Source organism: Pseudorasbora parva, chromosome 14 (genome assembly GCF_024679245.1).
Source record: "Pseudorasbora parva isolate DD20220531a chromosome 14, ASM2467924v1, whole genome shotgun sequence".
NCBI classification, from domain to species: Eukaryota; Metazoa; Chordata; class Actinopteri; order Cypriniformes; family Gobionidae; genus Pseudorasbora; species Pseudorasbora parva.
In genome coordinates this window covers 16,550,014-16,562,980 of record NC_090185.1, presented here as the reverse complement: position 1 = coordinate 16,562,980, position 12,967 = coordinate 16,550,014, and the positions used below count along the sequence as shown (strand labels likewise).

The window sequence follows — 12,967 nt, the reverse complement described above, 5'->3', positions numbered from 1 at the left end:
GTAAGAATGCAGCCCACCCTGCCCCAAGCACACACAGACACGCACAAAGCATGTGACTAACACCACATGCATCCCATAATTCATGGCAATGTGTGCACCATAGCAACTCTGCACCAAAACAGATCACCATGGTAACATCGTTCGCGTCACCCAGAGAGTTAATGTGGCCGTTGCAAAAGAGAGAGAGATGTTGAAGGACAGAATGGGCATAAAAATCAAGAGAGGAACGAAGGACATGAAACATCCAGAAAGGACACGCAAAGTCAAATAATCAATTTAGTTTCTTAAAACCAATTACTCGAACTGTATCAGTTGTTGAATAGAATAGTATTCGGCAGATGTGCTGAAAAATTAAACTACAGTAGAAGGTTTTTCCGTAGCATTTTCACCCTTGGAGGTTCACAGGAACTGCCGGTCTGTCTGCTGAGCGCACTCTGTTTATGTAATCCAGAGCGCTGTTAATTGTCTGTGTGGCTGACACACATGCAAGGGTTCACGCACGCACACACACACACACACACTCTGACCCACATGCACAGGAAACGCCTCGCCTCTGTGAAAGCCACCAGGGAGAGCGAGGTCACATAGCAGCAAAGTGTTGATTTGGAAATCTGATGGCATTAGGCCATTACCAAAGCTCAAGTGGAAAAAACAAGAGCCAAAACAGCATAGAGAGAGGGGTAAAGAGAGAGAAGGAGAGTCGAAGCATGTGCATATTTATTTGTGTGCTTCCTGTTTGAGGGTGGCGGTGGCGGAAGCCATGTTTACCACGTCGTTTCCGCTGGTTTAACGCTGTAGCGTGAAGCGCCACAGCGCAGGGACCGTCCCTAGTGAAACGGGGAGGAAGTGCAAGGGGCTTGGTTGGGGGGGGGGGGGAGTAAAGAGAGTAAGTGCTTGTAAAACTGAGATGGTTCCGAAAGATTTCAGGAGATGGGACAAAAGGAAAGGATGAAAGAAATGCATGAAAAAAGGCAGCTTGCAAGCAAGACGAAAGTTAGAGACAGCGCATACGACAGACGTTACAAGAAAGACGGAAAGTGTGAGATAGCCAGCAAAAAAATAAAAAAGCGCTGGAGAGGGAGACAGCGCTTGTGTGTGTGTGTGCATGTCTTACCGTTATGCTGCTCGGTGTGATCGGAGAGGGCCGAAAGGGCTGCGGAGGGCCTGGAGCTTGGCTGGCTCCGTTCCCAGTCTCCCGCTCCACACTGGCTCTCTGCCAGCTCCCTCTCTCTCTCCCGCTCTCTTCCCGGTCCGGGCGCTGCAGACGACACACACCCCTCCTTCTCCTTCAGCTCCAGCTCCGAGAAACGCATCATCGCACGCTACACAGACACACACACGGCACAATCGTGAAACCAGATCCAGTGTTACGAGCACCAGCTGTAAAGCCTGTCTCTCATGTGCTCCAGTACAACAAAAACAGAGGGAAAAAACAGAATAAGACTTGCATAAAATAAATCTGCAGTGAGAGTAGAACAGGAGCTTAAGTGCATTAGAGTAAAATGCAGAAAATGCATATCAATAACTTATAACAAAATCTAACTGATACAGGTGAAGTCAAGGGGATTCATTTTACTCAAATTTGACCATGCAATTTTCAGGACCCCTAAAATAGGAGGAAAAGGAAGAAAAAAAGTCTAACTTCACAACCGCCTGTGGGCGCAAAACTAAATGTTACTCATTTCAACTGATTAGTAGTTTAAAAATAAAATGAACTGACCTCCCAAAACGCAGCTGGTTGACTTAAATTACTGTCCTCTTGTGATAATCCTTCCATCTAAGCAATCAGAATGGGGCTCAATATCTTTTTCAATGATTTGAATTGAATATTTACACAAATTTAACACATCTTCAAACAAACATTAACTTACCATTACACAAAAAATATTGGGGAAATAAGGAAATATCTGAGAATGATATGGTTTTGAAAGCTGATGTTTAAATCATACAAACTTCAAAAGGACATGTGGAAATACATAGAAAATACTGGGCTTATTTAAAAAGACTTTACAAATTGTGTGGGCTATCTGAAATTAGGGCATTGCTTTCGTTCAGCCTCTCCCTTACTCTCCCTCTGCTGCGCGACTATGTGTGTGTGCGCTGATGACTCTGCCAGTCGGCGAGCGCTCTGCTCGCTGCTGCTGGTAAGAACTCTAATCTTCCCCATCAGGAAAGAATGGGCCGGATTTTACTTAATCTGGGAGGGCTGCCACCAAGCACATGGCTATTGGGGGCCTGGGGGTGTGCATGTTTTTGTGTGCGTGTGTATAAATGAGTGCAAGATGGAAGCCTTTAAGAAAGGGTGTGTGATTATGTTTGGGTATGCCCCACACACACGCACACACTGGTCTCCAGAGCTCACCTGCAGGTTAACAGTTGCCTGCAGCATTATGTGCTAGCAAGGCTACGGCATGCATGCAAGCACGCACACACACACAAACATTTGGCAGCTGAGATTCCGCACGACTGGGCAAAGCAGCCACAGACGGCACTTTGTGTTAACCCTTTCAGCCGCTGACTGAACCACACACTCAAGCGTGTGCGTTCTTGTACAAGTTCTCTCACGCTAACTGTAGAACTGCTGGCATTTAAGCCTGTTTGACAGATTCACAGCAGGGGCCCAAAAACTACTAGAAAGAGAGAGCAGGAGAGGGAGAGTGGGTTACGGAGATCTGTAATTAGCAAGGCGCTCAATATAACCGAGTGTGGATAGTTAGATACAAGTGCTCGTTCAAAGCCGAAACTGAGGTCATTGAGCTACTTTTAAAGTGTAGATGTAAATCTCAGGGTGGCTGGGAAACTGGTCCTTGTAGAGTTGACCAGGGAACAGAAAATGAGAGGTGTTCTCAAATTATGACACTCTTACATGACCTGAATGATTCTCAAACATAAAATGTGACAAAGACACGTGACATGCTCCATAATTGCACAAACTTCCCTATTTATCCTAACAACATACAAAATAGTGTAACTGACCTGCAATGCTCTCTGTTCCCGGCTCAATTTGCTGGAGTCTGCATACAGTTCAGTGGTGACGCACTTGAAGCGGTCGCCAACATAGCCTGAGGAGTTGGCTATTCTCTTGGCCAGGCTGGATCTCTTGCTTTTAGACAATCCATGTCCTTCCTCCTCATCCTCATGAGATTCTGTGTCTTCTTGACCATCCTTGTCCAAGTCCACATATTGTCGATTAGCGTGGTGCCGATCAACTTTGAATTCCCCACCATCACCTCGGGCCCTTTCGCCGGAGGTTCTGGCACAGCGTAGTGTCTGCTCTTCCAACATGTCAGGTAGTGGGCTATGCTCAGAGGAACTTTCTTCATTCTGGCTGTGCACAGGGGAGTCAGACAGCTTCTGTGGGCGAGGTGGGCTGCATACCTCTGCCCGTCGCTCTGAATCAGTTGGCCAAGATACGGCAGGCTGGCTAGAGCGCAAGATCTGCATGAGTTCTGGCTCTTTCCCCTCAGAATTACTGCCACTTTCATTTCCCATCCCTGTCCCACTGCCGACTGGCTTAGCTGGCTCTTTGCATTTGACATCGATGGCACTATGTTTGTCTGGCTCTGGACTGCCATCTGTGTCATCTTGGACCAGGTCGATGCAGACGATCTCCTCTTTATTCACTGTGTGAGGCTTGTTCTGAGATTTTGAGCCCAAAATGTCTTGCCTCTCTGACTCCCTCTCAGATTTGTAGCTTGGGTCTGTGTCAGTGATGCTCTGGCGCTTGTATGGAGCCTCGTCGTGGTGCCAAGGCTTGTCCAGGGGTCTGGGCCTCAGTTCCAGACGCTCAGTGACTTTGTGGTCCAGGGGCAGGTGGGGAGACATTAGCGGATGGACCATCTCTTGTGAGTCGTGGTAGGTCAGATATTCTCCATGACTGGGTGGGATTCCATATGGGATGCCAGCCTTGGGTGGCAAACGTGCTGAATACAGACTGTTAGTGCCCAGCAGAACTGGATGAGGGTACACTGGCCCTTTTCCTGACAACTGCAAGTGGGAAAGAGAAAGACTCTCAGGTACTGGGTATGAGAGATATCTGTTAGAATATGCTAAGCTGGGAGGAAGATACGTTTCACCCTGAGGCATGTAAAGGTGGCTTGGAGCATGTCCATTCTCTAAATGTGATTGCTGCGGCTTGAAGCCAATTTCAGGTGATTCATTTTTTTTGATTGACTTTGAGGGCTTTGTAGCTATAGGGTGGCTACCACCATGGTTATTAGTTGGGGTCTTTTCTGGTGGGGTGGAAACTGACTTTGACCATTCACCATTAATCTTGGGGGAAGGTGAGACAGATGATGGCCGAGATGCTGTAGTCATGACAACAGGTGCAGAACTTGGGTTTGAGCCATTGTTTTGGTCATCGATTCTGGGACAAGAGGAACTTCTTGACTGTGGCACCACATGTTCAAGATTCTTGTTCTTGATGATGCTGGAGCCTTTGTTTTGACTGGCCTCAGAGCTGATTGTCTGGGTAGGATTTGGCACAACCCAGGAAGAGGGTAAAGTGCTAATTATCTCAGGCCTTTCTGGAGTTTTGGAAGAAGTGCTAACAGCTGGAGAAAGAGTTTCTTTTAAAAGCTCCCTATTTGGGGGAAGTCCATAACGAGCGGTGGGGGAATAGCCAAGCTTGGCTAAGGCCTCTAATTTTGGGGGGTACCCATTGGTAGGTCCTTCGAAGTCAATGATTTTGGCAGACAGGTCTAAAGGCTTGTCTGCTGGGTCTTTGGTAATAGGCCCCTGTTGAGGTGGTTTCTCAGAAGAGGTCTTAACAGGTGAGCTGCTGCCCTTTCTTTCATTTCCCATACCTCTGGACTCCATGGTTGCCTCTTTGGCTTTAGGCTTCTGGCTAGTCGGCCGAATTGGAGAGCGAAGCTCTTGGGACATGCTGTTAATGTAGATCGGGTGAGCAACCGATGGTGTTGATGACGAGGATGAGGAAGGACTCCTATACAGAGGCTTCTGGAACTCCATAGTGCTATCCACAAGAGGTGGAGGAGGGGGTGGAGGGGCTGCAGGTGGCTGAGGGGGGCGTGGTGTAGGGCGGGGCGGATGCATTATATGGGAAGGACATGAGTCTACTGAGACTATGGAACTGGCGTTGCTGCTAGCACCAATGCTGCTACTGTTGCTAACATTACTGCTAGTGCTGCTTGTGTTTTTACTGGATGGGGTCCGTGTGGACTTGCTGTTGCTGGCACTATTTCCACTGCTGCTGTGTTGCCTATCACTGGGTGACTGGTGGTGGGGCTGGGTCTGTTGATGTAATGTCTGCTGCCCAAAAGCTGAGGGCTCATGGTGAATCCTTGGACCAATACTCTGTATTGTTTTGTCCTGGTGGTGCATCATAGGTGAAAGTGCAGTAGGGGCAACGGTTGCAGTGGGGATCCTGAGAGGAGGAGCAAGAGGTGAAGATATAGGTGCAGGGGGATAGGGGGGCATGTAAAACAAGCGCTCTGTACCAGCTGCACTGCCTCCTGCACATAGAGACTGGTAGGTCAGATGCTGAGGAAGGTAATGTGGTGGTTGTGACAGGATTGATGCTTTATACATGTTCAAAGCAGCGTATTTACTGGAGTCTAAGAAAGGGTACATTCCAGCTTCATGGTAAGGATTCATCCATGGAACCCGCAGATAGCTGCCACCACCATTGAGACTCAGTTCTGGGGGCTTATCTCCTGGTATGACCCGTCTGTCCAACCCTAAAGCGTCTGCACCAGTCCCAGGCACCATCATCGGCTTCTGAATCCCAGGTGGGGAACTTTTATAAAGTCCAACATAACTGTTTGTGGTCTTTCTGCTGTCGAGAGACACATCAGGTTTGTAGAGCAAGTCAGGGATCCTGTCACCAACATAGCCCTTTTCTGTTGCCAGGGTCCGAATTCCCGGTGGATAAACCATCCCTCCATGAACACGGAGGCTCTCCCGCATCAGGCTGGTCCGATCGATGCCAAGCGCACTGAGAGGGTTCATTCTGCAGGTTGTACTCGCATCCACCTGTGACAAAAGAGCAGAAAGTGGTAAGGGTGGGGGAGGGGGGAGAGACAACAAACAAAGAGCAATAAGACTCAGACAACAGACAGACAAGTGAACAAAAGGCCAATCCAGATTAACATCAGACACGATTCACCTTTCACTTAAAGAGCTGACCGATTTATCATGGAAATCTGCATGTGGTATGAGCCACAAAACTGAATCACAGCATTTTTAAGAGACATCACATGTGGTCATGTTATACAAAAATCTGACTTAAAAAAAAAAACACTCTCACATTAATCTCATGTTTTCCCCACCATTATACAAAGTATAATAGGAAATTACAAGGACATCACAAATTCACAATATCTCGCACTAGTCAAGGTCACAACAGGAGAATGCAGAAATCGTTCTTAAATGTCAACTGCAGTGAGGTTATAGTATGGGCAAAGCAGCTTCTTTGATGTATGTTTTCTGGGAAGTCTTGTAGACAGCACAGATCGGTCTGCCCATCATACCTGAGTGACCTGGGAGTTAAAATTATGCCAGTACTGGCTTGTACATTCTGACAAAATGCATCTGTCAACAATGGAGAATTCTAATGCATGAAAACAAATGCACTTTACAAGCATGACAGATTGATATATTTTAATGTGGGAGGGACGGTTTAAAATCTAACAATGAAGAAAAGAAATAAGACACAAAGCTGTTCTAACACATGACTAACTGAAAGGGAATATCCATTGTTTACATTCATGTGTGCGTGTTAAATGTATGAAATGCATACCATGCTTTGAATGAGGACTCTGTCTGTTAGTTCTCAACAGATTCTCTGGTCTTCACCATCCCAAAAGGATAATTTTCTGTTGGAGGGAAAAAAAGATCTTATATATAATGCAGTTCTAAAGACTAGGGAATATTTAAAACATTCTATTATTTATTCATATACAATTTCAAGCTCAGGGTAAACACAATGAACTGGAGTGAAAATTAACCTTGATCACCGAGCAGAGAAATTGGCGTACTACTGCTAACCTGAGCGGAGAGAGGGATAATAAGAAAGGACCTTTTCATGGTGAGGCCTTGGCCTGATTCTGCACCTCCGCATGCCTTCATCTCGACAAACGGTCACCGGGCCACATGCCTTATCTCAGAGCAAGTGCTCTGATAAGGAATCCCTCTGCGTTCTGTACTCGTACAGAGCAACGCAAAGGGGGGAGTGTCATCATTACAGCGGAGAAAGCAGCAATCAAACCCCCCCCCCCCCCCCTCCCCCCAAAATACTGCTGCCCAGCCCCACGGCTTGGCAAGACATTACAGCGAAGCTTTGTTGAGAAGGCGAGCTGCGCCTCTGTTATTGATGGCTCTACAGACCCCAGATTTCAATAACGCAGACCCAGAGCTTATCTGGAGACATGGCCACAGTCGCTGCTATTGAAGGAGTGAGACAGTTTGCCCTCTGTCATCAATCAAACCAACCTACACACACACAAACAGATGTGCATGCATCACTTTCATAGCAACCTGAATCACACAACAGCTTTAATTCTTTTAAACTAAATTAATACAAATGACCAAAAAAAACCCGTTGAATTTATGAAAAACAGGAAAGGATGCGTTATTCACACTAAGCACATACACATAAGTAAACAGTATAAACCTCTTGCATTTACTCGTGAATTTGAATTATTGTCCTATAACTATACCAGCATTAAGCCTCCATTAAACTTAATAAACGTAAATTCTGCCCCTGTTCCCGGAGCGTGTGCCTCCCTTCCCCCATCCTCCCCTTCTCTCAAAACCTAATCCGACCCAGTGCCGTGGGGAGCGCAGCAGAAACCCACTCGCCTTGGCCATTCAGTCACGTTCTCTACGCTCTCATTTTCCGTCCCCTCTGTGACCCTCTCTTTCATTCCGCCAGCGGGGGCGAGGACATTATGCATTTGAGGGGCGCTTCGGTAAGAGGGGTACTCACCCCCCATGGAGGAAAGAAACCTCCGCTCTCAAAGACATCAATCACAAGCCAAGCGCGCCGGGCGCTTTGTCTGCCATTTAATGCAGGTGAGCCAACACTGAATCGAGCTACATAGGCTGTTTTTAACTTTGTTTCTAATCACCTTGGCTTATAAACAAAACAAAAGACTACACAAAGGTCAAACTTTGCTGCGTCACATTGTAGGCTACGTTCTTTATCCGCCATTACCTGTTAACGCGCGCGGCCAGCTTAAGAAAACAAATTCTGTAATTTTGCAGTGCGTGATGTTCAGCTCACATATAAAATAAAATGCATAAAAAAATATATATGCCTTTGTATAACAAAGTATGAAAGAAAACATGTTCTTGTATTTTCCATGGTATAATAATGCAAAGGATTCCAAAACAACAATAAGCTGTGAGCATACTTACATTTGGAAATCAAACGAATTATTTTGAATGCTTGCCCAAAGAATAGTGTGGCACAGAGAGCAGGCGTGAAAGCCGCTGCTTCAAGTTAGTGTTGACAGAAGAACACGAGATGATGTTATAAAGTGTGCGGAGCATGAAAGAGAGTGTTAAATGTTTAGCTCCTGAGGTGTGAGTTTTTGCAGTAAGGGATCAAGTGCAGAGAAAGGAAGGCCGCTGAGATCTCCACCTAGAAGCCCCAGAGGCCCCGCCATCAGCTCTCCAATTGTGGCAGATCGCCAAGCCTATCGTCCGCCGCGCAGACACTCGCTCTTAAAGTGGCAGTAAAATGTTTTATAATATCCGTAAGCAGCAGATAAAACAAAGCCGAATGAAGGGGAAACACAGCATGTATCACATGCGTCCATTATGAAAAGAATGTATTCAACACAAGGCAGCCCTAAGACATTTTCATTAAAGCGCAACGTTTCAAGAAGACCTGCTCTGCTGTGGAAGGTGTGAGCTTATCTTTATTGCCTTCAGTCTAAAGCGTCCAATGTCTAACTTAAAATGAACGTGTGTCATACTTCCAAGTTGCTATATGTAAAATATCCGTCCACGTTCTGACACTAGACCTATAGGCCTACATAAATTATCACAGCACACTATAAGCAAAATGCCTTTCTGTTTTAAACTTTATGGGGATTTGAGCGGCGATAAACCAAATTATTTTCCTTTTAAAATAACTAAAATTGCACGGTTGCTTTTGGCTTTTCGCAGGTGATCATTAGGAAACAAATGCGGACTGGCTGCTTTGTATTTCTAATGTAATAGCATATTAGGCTAACTTACTGCATATATAGTCTAATTGGTCCAAATATCCTACATGGTCCGTAATATTTTCACGCATGACACATTGGGGGGGAACAGCCTGACCAAAAAGTAGCCTACGAATTCACACACACACACTTATTTTTATTGATCATTAGCGTAAATGAAAATACAGGCCTGGAATAAGCACTTATTTTATAACAATAAAAATATTATATAAAGCATTAGAAAATAATAGTAGCCTACTCAAGATAGGCTAGTATTATCGTGATATATCAAATCAACCAACGAGACAGGCTAAATGCCCGCGAAAATGAACATTTATCCGAGAAAAAGTCTCAAAACTGCTTGACAGATACATCTATAGCACACCCTTTTCGTCAAAAAAACATCTTAAGTTCATATAAATAGGCCTAGTCATAGTCAAAGGGGTTAGACAACTTGCATCATTCATCCCACAACACGAGACAAAACTTTTTGCTTGTTATATGCGCTTGTGCATGGGCTGGCTCATTATGATGAAAATGACAGCAAAACATTCTGCGGCCAGGGCGCGGATATTTAATACAAAAGTGATTATTTGCCTGCAGACATTCAGCTGCGAGAAGCGATACGAATTGCTGCGAGCCCCACGCGCTGGCAGCGCACACATTCCGCGTGCGGCCCCCGCAGCCATTCTCTCTCTCTTTCTCTCTCTCTCTCACCTCCCCGTCTGCCTCGTGCGCTGCTTTGAAATGGTAGGTTGCGTGCGTGCACTCTAGAGACTACACAGCGCTGGTTCTCGCTAACCCCCTCTTGCTTGCGCATCAGATCGATACGAATTGGGTTTTCTGTTCTCTGAGACTTTCAGGTCGCGGGACCAAAGAACCAGTGCTTATTCGGGTCCGGTTTCGTTTTTAAATTCGATATTGGAATGACTCTGAAAAATGTTAAACTCTTTGAAGTGGATTCTGACCGAACAATGCACTTTAAAAAAACGTTCAGTGTTTATTGAGCTAATATTCAGCCGAATAGCCTACTGAATTTACAACGCGAAATATTTAGTAGCCTACTACCCCGACTGACTCGTGGGTCTTTCACCTGTGCCCCTGCCCTGGCTCATCTCACAAATTACTCTTATGATCCGGTTCTTTTTAGTGAATCAAAAACACTTATGATGCAGACGGATTGGTCGCTGAATTAATCTGAATAAATTGCAGTTCCACTCGAACCAAGACTTATGTGTGTCATAATAAGGCTCGTGAGACTTAACTGGTTGTTCATATGAAAACATGTATAAGAACTGCAATTATTTCCAACACTAATAATTCAAAAGTCCTAACAGAAACCTCTGTAAAGAGCTCCTGCACAAGATGAGCAAATAGGGTATTAGACCTCCGTTTTAGCCATTAATAAACCTAAAGTCACGGTGGCATTTTCAAACCATATCTTTCTATTATCTCGAATACAATGTATTTGTATCAAAGTCAGCTTTTAGGGTGTGAGAAATAAGAAACACAGAGAAAAGAAAACAATGTATTCATGGGTAGGCGTCGCTCCGGGAGCGCGCAGCGATCCGTGCACGCCGGGGCTCCTGCTGCGGCACAAAAGCTGCCGAAGCGAAGAGAAGAGCTCTCCCGTTTCAGCGCGCGCCGTCCCGCGGGACCGCTCGGACCGAGAAGAAACTTCAATCAAACCGTGACGTCTCCAGCGGGAGCCAAACTCCGAAATCCGATCCGAGTGCATCCCTCCACCCTCACACGAACTAAAGCGCTGGCGAACAAAACCAAACGGGTTGCCAAGACAAAAGCAAACTTTGGCAATACGATTTAGTAAAGGAAGCAACTCCATGAGGATGTCTGCTCATTGATACCAAGTGTTAAATAGGCAGCAAAATATTATTAAAGATTTAGCCCAATTGTTTTGCAAATTGTTTTACACAAGATGTGGAGGAATGGGTTCGTTGTGAACAACGCGCAAACTGCTCAGGTTTATTTCAGAAGCAACTTAAATTCTATAGCAGAAGCAGAATGATACAGTTATACAATATGAAAGATATTAAAGCGCTGAAATAGCCGATTGGATAAGGAAATCATAAGCCCCTTTTCCGGAAATATTTGAGGGAATGCAAGAATAAACCAAAGTTTATTATTTTACTGCACACATTCAATCATTCAACGTTTCGTGTTGTTAAATATATACAAAAAGTATAATGTTAACCGCGTTGGGCTGGCCTCATGGGCCTACCGATCATTCGATATCTCTGTGACCTCTAATGCTGCCAAACTCTGTCATGTGGATCATTTTGATGGTCTGATTTCTGCCAGATTCATGGCCAACATCAATCACTTAAAATATTCTGCGAACCGTGGCACCGGTTTAACTCAGGCCATGACTTGTCGGGCTAAATTCCACCCGCGGGTATGTATAGATAGAGCATTACAATACGGGGCAGACATGTCACACTTTCTCTCTTGCAAATCTGACGCTGACATCGGAATATAGGCTGGTCTGTCTCCAGCAGACAGGCTCCGTGGGTGAGGAGAGCATGCAGGCGTGAGCTCACACTGAGCTGACGGGCTATAAATAAACAAACCCGGAGAGCTGGGGGTCTCGGCAGGGCGAGCCGGGGGACAGGACCAAATAAACGGTGGAAAACAACCAATAGAAGTGCTAGTTCGTATACAAACGCTGTATATATTATTTAATGTCATTTACAAAAAAAATTATAAATGCGAATGCGGATGAAATGGTGCCTTAAAGTGGGGGTCGTTTGAGACACACACAAAAAAGAAGCATTAAGTTTCGATAAGGTTCTATTGAACAGATTAGGACAAATAATGAGCAGATTGTTGGGTTTTATATCACATTTAATGTCATCAGTTCCACTCTATAAAGTTCGCAATGTGTGATTTGGGACAAAGTAAAAAGTCTTATTCAATTGACCGTGTCAATACACGAATAAAGGTTCCAATTAGAAATAAAATGATTTGATGATTCCATTTGAGGATTTAAAAGCAAGCATATAGTTCTTTAGAAAAAATATCCAGAACTCAAAAAGTAAGTCGTTTATTTGAAGACCATCAAGCACTCTTTTAATCTCTAAAAAAGCAACGGGACGACTCAACAAAAGATATAGCGCATATATATATATATATATATATATATATATATATATATATATATATATATATATATATATATATATATATATATATATATATATATATATATATATATATACAGCCAAATCCGTAACAAGAGATGTTGAGAAACTCTACTGACAATTTTAAGTCTAACTCTTGAAATGTTCTTGAGTCACGCTAGAACACTGGATGCCAAAAAATCTGTGGTAGCCGCTTAGGCAAGCCTATACGAAAATATGGATGGATCCAGGGCTCTTTCCTCTAGGATTCATACGACTATGCTCTGACATGTTTGATTTATAGCGTCCACTGCGCTTTAATTATGCAGAATAGCACGTGGCAACCATTTAGAAACTAGACTTCTGTGAAAAATTAACCCACGGGCTTGACTAAGAAAATAACAGGCCAGTAACTAGGCCTCCATATAGGCCCAAGTTTGCCTCAGCAAAGGAAACGGCAAAAGCCAGCAATGTACAGCATTCCTCGCATTAGCAAAACCATTTTTGTCTATTTTGTGTTAACTCCTCACAAATAGAAGGCTACTAATTAGTAATTGAGCTTTTAAGAGTGACTTAAACTGCTCTCATTAAGTCAACCTGGATGGTGTTAGGTGTCTTATTCATTGCACAGTGATAATGGTTCATTGATCAGCCCTT

At 44.5% G+C, this 12,967-nt stretch overlaps 1 protein-coding gene and 1 long non-coding RNA gene across 3 annotated transcripts in view; one reads left to right on the top strand and one right to left on the bottom strand.

Moving 5' to 3' along the window:
• The window catches only part of LOC137040230 (uncharacterized), a 112,665-nt gene that overhangs the window by 92,763 nt on the left and 6,935 nt on the right, over window positions 1–12,967 (top strand). The window contains exons 4-5 of the long non-coding RNA XR_010897873.1: window positions 5,872–5,977; window positions 7,895–8,034. This is a non-coding gene — a long non-coding RNA (uncharacterized lncRNA). The remainder of the gene's footprint in view (window positions 1–5,871; window positions 5,978–7,894; window positions 8,035–12,967) is intronic.
• The window catches only part of bcor (BCL6 corepressor), a 40,730-nt gene that overhangs the window by 25,534 nt on the left and 2,229 nt on the right, over window positions 1–12,967 (bottom strand). Inside the window, exons 2-5 of one of the 2 annotated variants that reach the window (XM_067415661.1) lie at window positions 6,761–6,836; window positions 2,977–5,994; window positions 1,721–1,777; window positions 1,115–1,322 (exon numbers count right to left, since the gene is read on the bottom strand). In XM_067415661.1, the coding sequence (XP_067271762.1) occupies window positions 1,115–1,322; window positions 1,721–1,777; window positions 2,977–5,994; window positions 6,761–6,763 (3,286 nt within the window). In that variant the 5' untranslated portion in view covers window positions 6,764–6,836. The remainder of the gene's footprint in view (window positions 1–1,114; window positions 1,323–1,720; window positions 1,778–2,976; window positions 5,995–6,760; window positions 6,837–12,967) is intronic. The other variant, XM_067415663.1, reaches the window with a different exon arrangement.